Below are 19,109 nucleotides of genomic sequence, written 5' to 3' on the forward strand. Positions count from 1 at the left end.
CCTGCCAGGTCCTCTAATGCCACAGCAGGACCCCCACGGGACAGGTTACCAGTGCCCTTGCTCGGTGTGGTTTCAAGGATACCTAAGGAAATCACTGTAAACCCACCTCTGCCATGAACCCAAATTGCATCAAAACACTGAAATAAGCATCCTTTTATGGCCACTGTTGCAAAAACACACCCATGATATTTAACAAAGCTCTATGAAGCAGTGGACTTTATTTGTGCCAAAACAGCAGAAACAGTAAACAGCAACTTTTTCTATCAAACAGATACATAAATAAGATCGGAATGTATTCTAGACAACTTTGAAAAATGTCCTTCTATTAAGGGGACAACAACTGGTCTTACTTATCTTTCTAAGTTTCAGGACATTGACTCTTAACAACAGACCATGGGAACAGATTTTAAAAAGGAAAAAGAAAAAAATTCCTTATTTCATTTTTCAAACTGCATAAAAGGGCAGGCAGGAGGCAGGGAGGGACTAAGAAGGACTTGATAAAATATGATCTCATTTTACTGACATGCAGTTTTTATCTATGTCTATAAAACTTGGATTTTATCTACAGACAAATATATGGATATATTAAGAAAAGGGGGTATCAATTCTTAACATTATTAAATTCCTGTATTGTTCTTTTGTTATTGCAACAGGAAAAGAAAGGCTGCTGATAAGGAGAAGGCACTTTACTTGCTTTTCGGGAAATTAAAAAAAAAATCCCAGTGACAGAGAATAGAATAATGAAGTGTAGGAAAACCAGGAAGTTGTCAGCCAGAAAGGAAAAACACATTCACAATTTAAGGGAACATTCCAGTCTCTGAAAAAACCACACAAATATTAACTCATCACGTGTTAATTCCTTCCCTCTTCCAACTTTATAGGCACTACTTATACTGCTACTTCCTCCTGATGCAAAGAACACTTAGCAACTGAGACCGCAAACCGAAAGCAGGAAGTCACCCTATAAAAGGGTGTTTCCCCAGCTTTCGATGTTTCAACAACCAATGTGAATTCACTATCCTGATTTCAGAGACCATGTACCATTAGAAGAACGGTCTCGTAAGTTTCAAAATAAATTATTCAAATGCTCAGAACACTATCTTAGTGGTCAATATGAACGAGGGAATGAGTCAGGTTTTATTTTTATTAGAGCATTTCTATTAAAAAAAAAACAAATACTGACTGCTAGTGCTCTTAAACACCTTTCTTGAGAAAGCTATACATTTCATAAAAAATGCAGCACCAGCTCTGGAAGTAAATATAGTATGTTTATGCATCACAAAATAGCATGTAAATTGATTGCCTACCATGTACAACTGTTCAGACTGGGAATGGCCACTCTGCTCTGATTACAACTCCCTGTGTGCCCATCTTATCTCTCCCACTAGAGATGATGCCCTTTGCATGTCCCCTTGAATGCCCTGGTGCAGCTGGGCTGGACCCAGATCCATGCTCCCCAGGTGTGCAGGACATAGTCAGAAAGGGGCAGGATTAACATGAGGGATCCTTGCTCCATCCTAAAGAGCTCTCCTCCTTCTGGGCTGAATCCCTTCAATGGGAATTCCACAATTAGAAAGGAAATGTGAATGAATGCTCGATGAAGCAACATTCTAGAGTGTAATCCATCAATAAGAGTTAAGTATTTAAAAAATTAAAACTCCTTTTATTCAAAAAAGGTTTTTTCTTGTTGTTGTTTTTTTGCCTGGAGGATCTCTTAATCAAGGTACTAGGTAAATACTGCCAAGGCTGGAAAATGGAAAACACACACTATCTACCAGAAAATCCTTATCTATATTGATAAAATTCTAAGAACATCTGAAATAATCACTTTTTGATGGAATGCAAATTCCTGCTAAAGTGATTATGCTCCCCAAACTGTTTCTTGAACTTTCCTTTGAACAGATTCTTTTTTTCCATGAGCAGAACTAATGCAAACCACTGAGCTTGCCCCAGTTGTACAGAACCCAAGATTACGGTTTGGGAAAACTGATTACACTAATTAATGGGGTTTGAACGGCGTGAGTTTGGGAATGACAACTCCTGATGGTCCACACCCTCTGCAAAGCTGATGGAGACAGCTGGCCTGGGGCTGGAGGACACAGAAGGGGCAGCTCCAACTCCCTGCAGAGGGAGAGGCCCTGCTCTGGGGAGTAGTCCCCACCTGACTCCCTGTGTAGAAGCTTGAAGGCCTCCTGGTCTAGGATTCCAGACCCTTCACTCATGTCAGGAAGAGCCTTTGTGGAGGCCAGCAGTTAGATGGACACAGCTGGGCAAAGCAGCAACTCAGCAGCTCAGTGTGACAGAGCACACGCCAAACCCTGGGAATAACTGAGAGGTCACCTACAGCCAACTCGGAAACCACAAATCCGCAAGGGACTGCTCAGCGCTACCCAGAAGCTAAAACATTAACCTACTGAAGGCCGGCAGTAGACCAATGTTTCTTAAGCATCCTTGGTAGGTGGAAATACAAAGTTTTCAGCATGGCCTCCCAAAAACACCATTTCTCTGCCTGAAGGTGTCAGGTTGCTTTTTTTGTCTTTTAACAAGGAATGTGTGTTTTTTTTTTTAAACATATTACTAAGCATATGGTATTTAATCTTGAAACAAGCATACGGTTGTAGTAAAAACTGTTCACCTGTAATTTCTGGGACTCCTGTCAACTAACCGGGAAGAAGGTATAGGACAGACATATGGTTGAGCTAAACACAACTTGGGACAGAAGAGATGGACTGAAAGTAAACATAAAGAGCTAAAACAAAGAAAGGAGAAGGATGTGAATAAATGGAACAAAGTGCTACTGGCTATGTACAACTGCACACAAGCATCCTTCTGAGGGTCAGATTGAAAAAAATTTTTACACCGTTTATAGTAACCCCAGTGTGGTTGAATGAAATGTCCCTCTAAACACACACACTCCTCTCTTAGCACAAGGATGTAACATTTTTATCATGACTTTTTTTTTTTTTCTGCTGGGCACAAGAAATCACAACAACCAGAAGGTCACTGTATAACTTCCAACAGTTAAAATGCAGGTATAAATATTCAGCCAACTGCTCCTCTCCACCTGGGTTTATGCCAAGTTCCCCAAGTTTCCTGTTTTGATTTCCCAGATATTCGAAACTGGCTTCCACCTCTTAGTAGCTGTTTTGGTTTTTCTTCTCCCTCCCCCGCCCCTGTGCCAGTTATCAAGACATCAAAACATCAAAACAACAGCTTGTACCTAAAACATAAAATTATAAAATACTGATTTAGTTGTCAACCTAAATAAAAATACTTATGAAAATACATAACTGTCTACACTTTCTTTCCCCAGGACACTGCTGGAATTTAAAGTGAAACACATGTATTCAGTTAGATTTCAGAATCATTTTACATAAATGAACCCAAAAGAGAAAGACATATCACAGTATCAACTTGTGATTGCTTTTACAGAGGGCAACATCAGTACAGACTTATGGTTGCCTAAAAGCCTTACTGCCTTAATTAAACAAGTATCCTTAATGGCACTTGGGCAGCCTCAGCAAAAATCAAAACCAGGGAGACCTTGATGGCAAGGAAGTACCTATCCACCTGGAAGGTAAGGTTAAATATGTTTATCTGGTCAAGGGGAGGGTTTGTGCTTCCAAACTTGGGTAAGCAATCTTAACTGAATTCCTCAAAAATATATTTTTAAAACAATTTAGATGAGCTAATGCAATACATCCACAAGCATAACACTGATTTCAGATATACCTAGCCTAAGAAAAATATAATCTGTGATGAGTAATTTTAATGAAGTAAATGACTAACTTAAAAATTGTGAATCGCTACATTTGAAGATCTGGAAGAGAGACGGCAGAGTCTCTAAACACAGAACGCTTGGCTTCAGGATAAGAACCAGAGTTGGAGAGGCTCTCTTTTTTTTTTTTTTGATAATTCAGTACATATATTATAAAGGATTATGTAACAGCAGTTCTGAAAGGCCAAGTGTTTCCCAAAGTTCCCTGAACTTCATCAACTTCATAAAATGTACAACAGCCACTCCCATTTCAATCCTCCCTCCAAGAGAATTATCATACTGGTAAGTTGTAAGGATCTTATAAATTGAACGCTGCTCTATCATAATCTTACAGTGCATGGCAGTTATATTTTGAGAGAACATATAATTTGACTCTTGTATGTCTGAGTCTGTGAGTTAATAGTTACACTGGATCATTTCTACTACGGTCAATACTATATTATGAAGGATTTTGCAATGATATTTAATACCATACAGATCAATACAACTGTATGAAAATCCATAGACCTACGGGCCTAAACGTATTTCTAAAGTTAGCAAAGATCGAACAGGTAAAATTACATAGAGGATCATCTCTACTAAAAACAAAACAAATTCCCCAGCATCCACCTTCGGGGATTTGCTTGTCCCTCACTATGTGATTCTACACAGGCACCATGAAATGTCTCAGTGGGGTTTTAATCTCTGTTAATACTAATTGGAAAAAAAGTTTTAAAGTCATATAATGAAACAATTACCATGTGTTAATACTTGAAGTAAAGTAATTCATATACAGACTCTGTTTTTAAAAACAAAAAGTATTAGAAAGTAAGTCCAGTGACTACTTAAAGACAAGATATTCTCTTACACCAGCATAGCAAATCCAGGGACACAGATTCATATAAACCCTCTATGACTCTGCTACTCAAAAATGTGGTAAAAAGCCAGCAGTAACAGCTCCTCCTGAGGGTTGACTGGAAACGCAGATTTATCTGCCCTGGTCCAGTCCTGGTAAATGAGAATATCTGTGTGATGGTCAAGCTCTCTTAAATTTAAGAAACCTACAAGGGAATTCCCTGGTGGTACAGTGGATGGAACCACCTGTCAACATGGGAGACAAGGGTTTGATCCCTGCTCCAGAAAGATTCCACATGCCACGGAGCAACGAAGCCTGTCTGCAATTACTGAGCCCTCGTGCTGCAGCTGAGAGCCTGTGCTCTGCAACAAGAAATGCCACCACAGTGAGAAGCCCCCACACCACAATGAAGAGTAGCCCCCGCTCCGCACAACTAGACAAAGTCCATGCACAGCAATGAAGACTCAGCATAACCAAAATAAATTACTTTTTAAAACAGAAACCTAGGCGATTTCCTCTGCATGATACCCAGGGCTTGCCATGGACCTCAAGTACCATGTGGAAACTCAGGCTGGCACAGAGTTGGGTGCACATGTCATCTCTTTTTATATTATGGGATGGCCTCAGTCTTCTTGCTGAAGATGAGTATCTCCATCCAGCACTGTTCCAGTGGGAAGAGGGTCAGGAGGGAACTCCACTGTACTTTCTCAAAAATGGAATGGATATTAAATAACATGCTGAGCTCTGTTGATCACATTTTCTTGGGGTGTTTTTTTTTTGTGAGCATCCTACTACCCCCACAAAAAACCCCAAGAACGTCTGAGTAAAAAAGTTTTGTGAATAAAAGTGAATGGCATTATAATTCTTTCTAAATACTAATGAAATGTGTGTCTACTGACAAACATTACAGATGGCTTCAAGAGCTAGAATATCTGATTAGGTCACACAGCACAGGTTGTACTGTAAGCTACAGACCAAGAAAAAGATACCAACCAAGAATAACATTTAGCACTTACACTTTACATGTGTGAAAAAAGTAAGTGCAATGTAGAAAACTAAAAATGGAGTAAGATGCTCATGTAACATTAACATTTCCTTAGGTAGGATTGTAACAGTGAATTTAGGGCACAGAATAATTAATAAAACTTAAGGCTCTGAAACACCTGCTATTTGGATTTTTAAAAACTGAAAGAAAAGTCTATTAATCAGAAGCCATTTGTCTGTGTCAAAATTAGTTTAGCTTCAGAGGATATAGACTTACAATGTAAAAAATCAAAATTCCCTTTGCTTTAAGCAGCAGAAAAAATACAGATGTGAAAGCCCACATATTCTTTCTAACCTTTAATTTTTGCCTAAGCATACAAGAACTGATGCTGAAGCTCCAACGCTTTGGCCACCTGATGCAAAGAGCCATCTCATTGGAAAAGACCTTGATGCTATGAAAGACTGAAGGGAAAAGGAGAAGTGGGTGTCAGAGGATGAGACAGTTGGATAGCATCATCAGCTTAATGGACATGAGTCTGAGCAAACTCTGGGAGACAGTGAAGGACAGGGAAGCCTGGCATGCTGCAGTCCATGGGGTCACACAGAGTTGGACACAGTGGCTGAACAACAACAAAGCATATATATCATGCAATGTAAGTTTTGGAGATAGTTCAGTTCAGTTGCTCCAACTCTTTGTGACCCCATGAACTGCAGCACACCAGGCCTCCCTGTCCATCACCAAATCCCAGAGTTTACCCAAACTCATGTCCATTGAGTTGGTGATGCCATCCAACCATCTCATCCTCTGTCATCCCCTTCTCCTCTTGCCCTCAATCTTTCCCGGCATCAGGGTCTTCTCAAATGAGTCGGCTCTTTGCATTAGGTGGCCAAAGTACTGGAGCTTCAGCTTCAACATCAGTCCCTCCAATGAACACCCAGGACTGATCTCCTTTAGGATGGACTGGTTGGATGTCCTTGCAGTCCAAGGGACTCTGAAGAGTCTTCTCCAACACCACAGTTCAAAAGCATCAATTCTTCGGCACTCAGCTTTCTTCACAGTCCAACTCTCACATCCATACATGACTACTGGAAAAACCACAGCCTTGACTAGACGGACCTTTGTTGCCAAAGTAATGTCTCTTATTTTTAATATGCTGTATTGGAGATAGACAAATACTTATAAATATCATTTAAGACACCTATAAAATATCTTTTTAAAAAAGTCAAAAGCTAAATTCTGTAGTGGATCTAAAATGTGTGTCAATTCATGCATTCTGCATCTTTCAGGCCATTTAGACAATGGTCCCTTAGTCAAAGGCAAGACAAAGTCAAACTAGTAGCATCTGATGTGCACTGACACAGAGCATGTGTAAATATTAATACTTACCTTTTGAGTAAACAAAGGAATGAATGTGGGCTTCCCTGGTGCCTCAGATAGTAAAGAATGTACCTGCAATGCAAGAGACCCAGGTTTGATCCCTGGGTCGGGAAGATCCCCTGGAGAAATGAAATGGCAACCCACTCCAGTATTCTTGCCTGGAGAATTCTATGGACAGAGGAGCCTGGTGGGTTACAGTCCAGGAGGCTGCAAAGAGACACGACTGAGCAACTAACATACACAAGAATGAATGAAGAATTAAATTGCTCTAAAGTGAAAGCAGTAGCCTCAGAGGGCGCCTGTAAAGAATGCTGAGGAAGGGATCGCTCTGGGCTCAAAGAGTCTACAACTATACTGCCATCTCTTCATCTTCCTATCCCATTATTTTATCTTAGTGCTCCTACTCTGAATGGCTCTAACCTCAGCTGCATTGGACCAGCTCTCTCAGACTCAGACACTTTGAAGCCTTCTTCAAATAAGGGTATACAAACAAATGAATTAACCAATCAATTAATTAAAATGATATATTCTGTTTTATACATTCCACTATCACGGGTGCCAGCATCTGTGTTCTAGGTTAACTTTCAGTCAGTTGACATAAGCGGTCCTGAGGCTTTCTTCCACCACACTAACAGAGCACTCAAATGCTTCCTGCACCATCATAAATATACAGGTCATTTCACCTCACTTTTGGTGTGTTAACACTGATAGTCACTCTTTTTCTTCCATTATGTATATTACCGTCATATTAATCTTCCTAAAATTGCTCATACTCCTCCCATCACTTATAAACTCCAAGGTCACTGACAGTACCATATTCTCTCCCTGGGAGGATGACTCACAAATCCTTATCTCCAGCCCAGATCTCTGAGTTCCAGACTCATAACTCCCATTTTTCCCTTGATCCTCCATAGATGCTTCCCAGCTGGCTCAGAGGTAAAGAACTCGCCTGCCAATTCAGGAGATACAAGTTCGATCCTTGGGTCAGGAAGATCCCCTGGACAAGGAAACGGTAACCCACCCCAGTGTTCTTGCCTGGGAAATCCCATGGACAGAGAAGCAAAAGAGTCAGACACAACCAAGTGACTAAACAACAACAAACCTCCACAGTTAGCTCAAACATAACAATGCAGACTCAATATCTACCTCATCTTACCTCCCATAACGCTGCTCTCCTTGTATTCCACATCCTAGTACACAACACCACTATACGCCTGACCACTGTGCCCACCCCAAGGATCTAAACAATCACCCCTCACTTCCAATTCTGGGAGTCTTTCTCTTCCTCATTCTCCCAAGTTAGTTGCTAAAGCTCATTGACTTGCCACTTTATCCTTCCCATCTGGCCCCCTCTGTCCATTTTCTCTTTGCTACTCCAAGGCTCTTCTTAAATTCTCCTTTCCCTTCTGTTGAGCCACTTGACAAGTCTCTCTGAGTTGGACTCCATCCCCAATTCCTCCACAATGATTTCCTGGCTTTACCCCTCCCTACAGCAGTTCTTATTTGTCCACCCTGCATAACACAATGATATAAAGTATCTCAAGACAAATTTTGACTATCTTTCCTTTAAAACATCTTACAGAGAAAAAAATAATATAGACTAAAATTAAAAAATTTAAACGTTACCTGTAAGGGCTTTCAGCTAAAACAAAGGGACACAACATTCTTAAGTTCCAAGAGTCTTCCTCCTTTGGCAAAATATTCATTGTGTAGCTCCAAACAGGAATGAGTTTCACAGAACCCATACTATTCCAGCAAGCCACGTGATGCATGATACAGCAGTGCCAAACATGTAAATTTAAGAACACATCTTATGGACCCTACACAGATATCCCTCTGGCTAGACTCTGCTTGGTGATAAATCAGTGTGAACTGGGTTGATTTTATTTTTCTCTAGAAGCTCCCCACAAGGCTAGACCTCCATGTAGAAAGGGCAGATTTTTCCTCAAGGATGTGTGTCTTCTTTGTAGTCCTTAACATACTTATCATGAAGATATGCATGTATGAACGCTACTTAATGAGTTAATTACATCAAAAATTATCTAAATGACAAACAGCTCTACTTGGATGTCAAGTTTAATTTATCTGAAACAAAGTTCCCAAGTTCCCCCTTAAATCTGCTCTCCCACCTAGTAAAAAGTACTACAAATTGCTTAAACTCCAAATCTAAGAGTTTTCCTGGATTCCTCTTTCTTACAGCCCTACATGTAATCCATCCACAAGCCTAGTACCAAATCACCTCCCATCCACGCTTCTTCTCCATCTCCAGCTCTCAGGTCTGAGACCCTGTTATCTCTTATCTGAACTACTACCTGTGGACTCTTCCCCATTCTTGCATCTTCCCAGTCTCCCCACAAGTCTTAATTCTCCACCATATTCATGTTTGAGAACATGTATCAAATCACATGACACTCTTGTTCACAATCCTTTAGCCACTTTCCTACGAACTCATCACAAAATCCTTAGCATCATCTACAAGGCAGCGCATGATCTGGCCCTCACTCCTGTCTCACTCTCTCTCGTGACCTTCCAGCCGCCCTGACCTTTCTTGCTTTCTCATGAGATTCTTTCAACACACCAAGCTTGCTCTCACTGAGGGCTTTCACACTTGCAGTGTCCTGTGCATGGACTTCTCTCCCCTCAGATCACTACCAGTTTGATTCCTTCTTACAGTCCAATTTCAAGCCAAGTGCTCTTCCTTCAAGGAAAACTTCCCTGACACTGACATCCATATCTAAAACAACTTCCTTAGTCAGCCCAGTAATTCTCTATCATATCATCCTGGCGATTACTCTTCATAGCTCTTATCACACTTGTGATACTTTCCTCTCGCTTCTGAGTTTACTGTCACCCCTCCCTTTCTGCATGTGAGCTCCACAGGAGCTGTATCCTCAGCAACTGAACTACGACTAGTACATATTTGGCACTCAGTGAATAGCTGCTGGATGGAATATAGACGAATGTTTTCTAGCGTGGTTGACATCCTTCTCTGATTCATATTCCTGATTACTTCTCAAATTTATTTCAACCACTCTGAATTATAGTAAAAATTTTTTTTTTTTGAAAATAAAAGCTACTTACCCCAATCTGGAGTCATATGCAAGCTTAAAAGTCCAACTTATTCACCGTATCATGGAAGTCTTTCATATCAACTTTAGCTTCCATTACTAAGCCCAGAGGGGTCCCTCTAGAAAACCTCTGGGGCAGCTGCAGAGGCTGGTACTGCTCTTGTTAACATGGTCCCCTCTTCTTATGGTCTATCAATTTAACTTTTGGGGAGCTCAGTACAGCATGCACCAAGACAATGAAAAATAGGTAGCATGGCATAAAACTACAAGCTTTGTTAAGATCGAGGTGGGATGACTTGCAGGTCATTCCCTGTCTGTCCTTCCTCAGAGAAATACAGATGATTCTGACAAATCATTTTGTGCATAAGGCATGACTGGCTGTTATCCAATATGGTATTTCCTCTAAATTTGTGACAAACAAACTTTATGATGTTGTATTCATTAAAATCCAGGACCAATGACCTCCCTTTTAAACAAATAAAATACCCAGGAACCTTTTTTTAAAAATACCCTGAATCATCATTATTCTTCATAAATCTTTATTGACTAAAATGACTTTCATGCATTTTTTTAAAATGTTGTTGCAATTATGCTTAAAATTCAATTCATGTTCAGAATTCACTCACAAAACATAGAAATGAAGACCCATGCTTTTTAGCATGATGCTCTGGCAAGAACACTAGACCTTCTGCCTTATCCCTAGATACATACATACCTTCACACTACAGATGCCCCAGAGAACGGTGCTTAAAGGAAGGCTTTCATTAACTAGTCACCTTCTCGTAAGAAACCGCAAAAACCAAGTCTTAATTCATCAGGTCATGCATCATCTTGGGACTTAATTTCCCTTGGCTCTGCCAAATCATCCATGCTTTGCACAACCTTCCCTCCTGAATACTTCTACTGGGCCTTCTAGAACTCAGACTGTCATCACCAACATCCCTTTTGCTGTCATTTGTCCCCTCCAGATGCTCCTTCACCTCTGTGCTCTAATGAACACCTGCGTCCTCCCTGACCACACTCTGCCCTTGAAATCCTCCCAAGTGGGGATGGCTTCACCTTCCACATGCCATAAATCCTAAGGGTGGGGGAGGGGTCCTCTTGGTTTTCGTCACTACTTTCAGATCATTCTTCCTTTTCCCCTTAAAAAAAAAAAAAAAAAAAAACCTTGTTGCATGAAGCACATGCAATCAGATGCTGTCCCAGCTCCATGCAAGTGTTGCATTATCTTCTTACAGAACTTCTGCCTCTTGTTCATTCCCTGTTCACTGCTGCTTCCTCCTTGCCAGCAGTGATGGCCTGGCTGGTCACCGTCTAAGTACTCTCCTGCGTAACTCAATCTAGGGCTCTTCGCTTTCTATAGGACTCATTATGAAAAACCCTCATCCTAGTTAAATCCACCTTTCCACCTCCGCTGCAGGCACCAGAGCCAGAGAAAAGCACACAACTGTGCTGGCTGTTCTCCCTTCAAATTTATAGCTGCTAACCCCAAGCATGCTGTCAGCACTAGCAGATGACCCTAATACACTTCCCTACTAAATTCACTCCTCCTCTCTCTGAGTTGTCTATTTTCCATTTCCTCTCCCTCCTCAATTTTTCACACCCTTATTCCACCTCAACGTTAGCTGACAACCTTGTTTTATAACCTCTGAGAAATAGGAACAATTTTGCTCCTCTCCCGCCTCAATGCCTTTGCTTCTATAGTCATCACCATTCTTACATTATTAGTTTCTCCCTTTTTACTAGATCATTCTTGTCATCAAACATGCTGTAACATTTGCCATATTTTTTAAGTCCTTTTTGACCTTAGATCCCTCTGAAACAACCACTTCACTTGTTGGCTCCAAGTTTTGAGATGTTTTCCCATTGCTGTTACTTGTACCATCATTCTTCTACTATTTCAGGTTAGGAAACCAGAATCACCTTTGTATATTTTCATCCCTCCCTTACCTATAAGCAGATACTTCGTGTTCTTCCATCAAAATGACGTGCGTCCATTTGCTCTTCCTTGCTTTTCCCTTGCCATCCCCTAGACCGGTCTCTAGTGGCACTACATCTAAATCATGTAAAGAGCTCTCCTACAAGCCTCAACTGCAGAATCTCTCCCTGCTAATTCATTACACAACCCCCACAATTCCAATCTGCCTAACACTGATTTCTTCATGCTCTGCTGCTCTTGGCTCATAAACCTACAGTGACTTTTGATAGCTCCTATCACTGGGCCTGAGTTCCCTGCACCATGTGAAAGACATTTCATCATCTGGTCCTGTCCCGACTCCTCATCTTTAGTTCCTATTTACCTATAGACATAAAAACTTGCTCTCCTACATCCATTTCCCAAGTATCTTACACATAAGTCATGCAAACCTCACTTGGACATTTTATTCTTTTGTCCACATCATTCTGCCTGGAATCCATCACCATCCAAATTCAAAATTGTTCAGACTCCAACTCCTCAACAATACTTTATCATATAATTCCAGGTCACATTTTTTTGGCCCTAAGTTCTTATAGCATTCCAAGTCCTCAACGCTATTAATGATTTAATTATATGCAGTGATAAGCCATCACTAACTTTTTCATTTGCAATATACTTGAATATAGAGTTTTTTTCTTCAACATTGTCTCTCAGGAAAGGAAACCCCACAGTACTGACTTCTTACAAGACCTCAAATATTACAGGGTGCTTTATTTTAAAACAGCAAAGTACGGATCTAAACAGACATTTTTCCAAAGAAGACATACGGATGGCCAAAAAGCATATGAAAAGATGTTCAACATCACTAATTATTAGAAAAATGCAAATCACAACTACAATGAGGTATCACCCTACAGCAGTTAGAATGACCATCAGCAAAAAATCTGCAAACAATAAATGCTGGAGAGGGTGTGGAGAAAAGGGAACCCTCCTACATTATTGGTGGGAATGTAAATTTGTACAGCCACTATGCAGAATAGTATTGCATGTGTGTATGCTCAGTCATGTCAGATTCTTTGTGACTCCATGGATTGTAGATCGCCAAGTTTGTCTGTGGGATTTCCCAGGCACAAATACTGGAGTGGGTTGCCATTTCCTTCTCCAGGAGATATTCCCAACCCAGGGATCGAATCTGCTTTCCCTGCATCTCCTGCATTGGCTGGTGGATTCTTTTTTTTTTTTTTTAATTTATTTTCTTACTGAAGGATAATTGCTTTACAGAATTTTGTTGTTTTCTGTCAAACCTCAACATGAAACAGCTATAGGTATACATATAACCCCTCCCTTTTGAACCTCCCTCCCATCTCCCTCCCCACCCCTCTAGGTTGATACAGAGCCCGTTTGAGTTTCCTGAGCCATACAGCAAATTCCCATTGGATATCTATTTTACATATGGTAATGTAAGTTTCCACATTACCCTTTCCATACATCTCACCCTCTCCTCCCCTCTCCTCATGTCCATAAGTCTATTCTCTATGTCTGTTTCTCCACTGCTGCCCTGTAAATAAATTCTTCAGTATCATTTTTTTATATTGTGTATATGTGCATTAGAATATGATATTTATCTTTCTCTGATTCACTTCACTCTGTATAATAGGTTCTAGGTTCATCCACCTCATCAGAACTGACTCAAATGTGTTCCTTTTTATGGCTGAGTAATATTCCATTGTTTATATGTACCACAACTTCTCTATCCATTCATCTATTGATGGACATCTAGGTTGCTTCTACGTTCTAGCTATTGTAAATAGTGCTGCAATGAACAGTTGGATACATGTGTCTTTTTCAACCTTGGTTTCCTCAGGGTATATCCCTAGGAGTGGAATTGCTGGGTCATATGGTGGTTTCATTCCTAGTGTTTTAAGGAATCTCCATACCATCTTCCATGGTGGCTGTATCAATTTACATCCCCACCAACAGTGCAAGAGCGTTCTCTTTCCTCCACACCCTCTTCAGCATTTATTGTTTGTAGACTTTTTGATGATGGCCATTCTGACCAGTGTGAGGTGATATCTCATTGTGGTTTTGATTTGCATTTCTCTAATAATGAGTGACGTTGAGCATCTTTTCATGTGTTTGTGAGCCATCTGTATGTCTTCTTTGGAGAAATGTCTGTTTAGGTCTTTTTACCACTTTTTGATTAGGTTGTCTGTTTTACCAGCATTGAGTTGTATGAGCTGCTTGTATATTTTGGAAATTAATCCTTTGTCAGCTGTTTCATTTGCTCCCATTCCGAGGGTTGTCTTTTCACCTTGCTTATAGTTTCCTTTGCTGTGCAAAAGCTTTTAAGTTTAACCAGGTCCCACTTGTCTACTTTTGACTTTATTTCCATTACTCTAGGAGGTGGGTCATAGAGGAACTTGCTTTGATTTATGTCATCAAGTGTTCCGTCTATGTTTTCCTCTAAGAGTGGCAGGTGGATTCTTTACCACTGAGGCACCTGGGAAGCCATGGAGAACAGTATGGAGGTTCTTTAAAAAACTCAGAACAGAACTACCATATAACTCAGTGCTTTCACTTCTGGCCATATATCCAAAGAAAGCCATAATTCAATAATTCGAAAAGATACATGCATCCCAATGTTCACTGCAGTACTACTTTACAATAGCCGGCACATGGTAGCAACCTAAATGTCTATCAATAGAGGAACGGACAAAGAATATGTGGTACATATACACAACAAAATATTACTCAGCAATAAAAAAAGAACAAAATAATTTCATTTGCAGCAACATGGATTCATCTAGAGATTGTCAAACTGAGTGAAGTCTCAACAAAGAAAGACAAATATCATATAATATCACTTATATGTGGAATCTAAAAAAGGGTACAAATGAGCTTATTAACAAAACAGAAGTAGAGTATTTGAATACAGAAAACAAACTTATGATGACCAGGGGATGGGGACTGGGACTGACATATACGCTTACCATACATAAAATAGGTAAGTAATAAGAATGTGCCGTATAGCACGGGGAACTCTACTCAATGCTCTATAATGGCCTATAAGGGAAAAGGATCTGAAAAAATAGATATGTATACATATACATATGTATATGTATAACTGATTGACTTTGTTAAACACCTGAAGCTAACACAACATTGTCAACTACACTGCAATAAAAATTAAAACAAACAAACAAGCCCCACAAGATCCCCTGGAGTAGGAAATGGCAACCCACTCCAGGATTCCTGCCTGGAAAATTCCATGGGCAGAGGAACGTGGAGGGCTACAGTCCACAGGGTCACAAAGAGTTGGACACAACTGAGCAACTGAGCATGCACACACAATTTGTGGAAGATACATTAGCCTTAAATGACCTCTACCAATACTAGTTTTGGATTTTTTATACAGAGGCCATCAGAATCTGTTAAAACAAAAAAGGGGGGGGGGGAGCATAAAGAAATTTAATCAGCCACAGTAATTATTCCTGAGGGAAATGATCTCAAATTGGAAATGCTGGATCTTGTAAACAGCCTTTTCGGAAACACTTTAAAAATCAATGCAGTGAATCACCACATTGTAAAGATCATAAATATACACCTCACTAATTAAAAATGTAACTGTCCTAGTTTTATGTGCAAAGACACCCTGTTTTGGAACAAAACTTGTGATAACCTGGATTCCAAATCGGCTGTATCTCCAACAACTTAGAAGGCAATGAGGAAGGTGTGCTCAGAAACAGGTGTTAAATGACACAGAAAACAGCCCCAGCAAAGACAATGACAGTGATGGAGATGCACTTGAGATGTGACTAAAACAGTTAAGTAAAATATAAGAAGAGCAAAAAGTAATCCTCTAAACTGCTATATTATATGATGTGACTTAAAATATGCATGAATAATTAAATGAATTAAATAGATATTTGACCACTTCATCTATGTCCCTGAAAATTTATACACTGAAGTTGGCAAAAATACTTTTTCAGCAGGCAACAGAGGTGAGGACAGGAGTGAGCAAAGAGCCTCAAGACAATACAAACGAGCTTGGTAACTGTGTTCTCAACAGCATAATATGATTCAAAGAAGACTTTACGGGCTTGTCAGTCATCCACTGTATAGAGCTGAAATTTTCAATTTCTAAACTGAAGGACTAAACTAAATGTTACCTAAGATTCCTGAGGTTCTAAAATTTCTTTTGCTAAATTTCTTTTGCTTTCTACTCTACTGTTTTAATGATCCAGCAGCACTGGAAAATACAAACAGAAATGCTTTTTTAGAGGCTAAAATAAAAATAAATAAATAAATAAATAAAATTTCTTAATGGGCTTCTCTGGTAGCTCAGCTGCTAAAGAATCCACCTGCAAAGCAGGGGACCTCGGTTCAATTCCTGGGTTAGGAAGATCCACTGCAGAAGGGATAGGCTACTCACTCCAGTATTCTTGGGCTTCCCTGGTGACTCAGACGGTAAAGAATTCTCCTGCAATGCGGGAGACCTGGGTTTGATCCCTGGGTTGGGAAGATCTCTCGGAGAAGAGAATGGCTACCCACTCCAGTATTCTGGCTCGGAGAATTTCATGGACAGAGGAGCCTGGCAGACTACAGTCCATGGGTCGCAAAGAGTCCAACACGAATGAGCGACTTTCACTTTCATATACACTTCTTATTCTTTACAACCATTTAATATGTCTTGGAAACAATACAATTCAAAAACTTCAGTCCTGCTCTACTGCCTTTATGAGCTTGATTTTGGACTTGAAAAATCCTTGGTATTCCAATCTATATTACCAAGTTCTCTATCATTGTAGAGATATAAAGTGTATTTTGCAGTGACATGGACAAACCAAGAGACTGTCATACTGATTGAAGTCAGAGAAAGACAAATATCATATGATATCACTTACATGTGAAATCTAAGAAAAATGGTACAAATGAACTTATAACAAAACAGAAATAGAGTTATAGATGCAGAAAATTTATGGTTACCAAGAGGGGAAAAGGGGGTGATAAACTGGGTGAGTGCGATTGACATATATACACTACTGTATATAAACTAGATAACTAATAAGAACCTACTGTATAGCATGGGGAACTCTATTCAATACTCTAATGAACTATGTGGGAAGAGAATCTAAAAGAGTGGCCATATGCATATGTATAACTGATTCACTTTTCTGTATAGCACAAACTAACACAACACTGTAAATCAACCAAACACCAACAAAAAGAATTACAGAAAACAAACACACACACAAGAATGTCTCATTCAGCCCTCTTTCCCCCTGGGTGGAACTTGGGGCTCTGAGATAGTTCACTGCCGCCCAGGGGCACGGCTGAGTCCAAAGCCCAGGCCTCACCCTCTGTTAATTCTGGCGACGAGCCACTGCACCTAGCTCTGGCTATGTCACTCCTGATTACTGCAGTCATGAATCATACTTTCAAGTCCTCCATCTCTCATCTAGGTTTTATGCATGAATGTACAAAAGTTATGGGCCACGTTAGTATAATTTTGTTATTTTAATGTGATTTCTGACTTCATTCCAGAAGGGAAGCACCCGATGACCTGTCCACACCTACGTGGTTTTGCCCCATGGCAAAGCCCACCTCAGCCTCCAACAGTCACTGAACAAGGCTGCCACCTCCTCTAAACTGCACGTTCTTGCCAGACTGTATTTCTAATCGGCACTCTCCTCCTGGAGCACCATCCTATGGTAAATTAAGCAGAATGGACATGGTGACAACAGATGCTGATCTCAGGCATGCCTTGTGTGACATCATACATTAAGCAGAGGTGACCCAGGCAGGCAGGTGCAAACTACTTTGCCCGTACCGCCCCGGCGTCACCATCCCGTGGCTTTTAAGAAACACACACGTGTGTGAAGACACACACACACGCATACACCATCACATCCGCACCTGGTCAACTTTCGGAATCTTGTTTGAGATCAAAGCTACTACCCATCTCTGTAAACTTGTCTTTGCCTTTTCCAGCTCAAATACCATCACTGCTCCGAGTTACGTGACGCTAAGGCTTGTGACCAAAAATGGGTACTCACCTTCAATCCTCTTTAAAGCTGAAAGGCACATATCCTTCCTTGGAAACTCGAAGGGATTGTTACAGGTTCGAATGGTGTCACACTCACATTTCCCATTGATTAGATTGCAGCCAGAGACAAGGTTTTCATTGCATGGTTCAAAACCAAGCAGTTGGTCATCATCCCAGTTCTCATCTGGAAAACAATTAACAACCACATAATGTTTGCTTGTTAGCTTCATTCAAAGGCCTGTCTAAAAGCAAAAATGTGCGAGGGTGTTAAGATTAACATCCAATTTTGAACCTCAATTCAGGAAAGGCAGTCTGGCTGCAATTTTACAAATGAATGAAACCCAACCTCCTAATAAACGAGAAGACTGAAATATAGCCAGTTGCATCAACATTAGTTAGCTGTATCTACAAACATTTCTAATCAAAAACTACTACTCCTCTGATGTGTTATTACAGTAACAATTGAGATTCCTTTAAAGTCTTTCATTTTAAACAAAGATTCCAAGATTTTCTCATGTTCAATAAAACTATAGGAGCTGCATCTGTCAATCTACAAAATTATTCCAAACTACAAAATTATTCCAAAAAACTCCATTTTTTTTTTTTTTTTTTACCGCATCTGATAGAGACTAGTTTTGGGCTTAAAATAGTTCTGAAACTTCATACATCAAGGCAGTGCTAATAAATGTAAACAGACACCACCCTCCAATGAATGCACTTCAGTTCAGATGCTAGGGTCCATTACTGCCCACAACCAAGGTCAGGAAAATCAACAAAACTAAGGGCTACAGCCTAGTGAGAGGCTAAAGTCGTCAAATTCTGAAGCTGAGACCAAATCAATGTCTGGGTCAAGGAATGCAGTTGACTGTAAGAAATAAAATGAAAGTGTTAGTCACTCAGTCATGTCCAACTCTTTGTGACCCCATGGACTGCAGCCCACCAGGCTCCTCTGTCCATGGGATTCCCCAGGCAAGAATACTGGAGTGGGTTGCCATTTCCTTCTCCAGAGGATCTTCCCAACCCAGGGACTGAAGCCAGGTCTCTCGCATTGCAAGCAGAATCTTTACCAATTGAGCCACCAGTGCGAAAATCACTCAGTTGT

General features: G+C 40.3%; 1 protein-coding gene across 3 annotated transcripts in view; it reads right to left on the minus strand.

Moving 5' to 3' along the window:
- The window catches only part of CRIM1 (cysteine rich transmembrane BMP regulator 1), a 215,899-nt gene that overhangs the window by 155,755 nt on the left and 41,035 nt on the right, over positions 1-19,109 (minus strand). For all 3 annotated transcript variants that reach the window (XM_081596244.1, XM_081596243.1, XM_081596245.1), the window contains exon 2: positions 18,018-18,191. In XM_081596244.1, coding sequence (XP_081452370.1) covers positions 18,018-18,191 — 174 coding nt within the window. The remainder of the gene's footprint in view (positions 1-18,017; positions 18,192-19,109) is intronic.

The sequence above is a fragment of the Giraffa tippelskirchi genome, chromosome 4, assembly GCF_054371585.1.
Source record: "Giraffa tippelskirchi isolate mGirTip1 chromosome 4, T2T-mGirTip1v1.2.pri, whole genome shotgun sequence".
Lineage (NCBI taxonomy): Eukaryota > Metazoa > Chordata > Mammalia > Artiodactyla > Giraffidae > Giraffa > Giraffa tippelskirchi.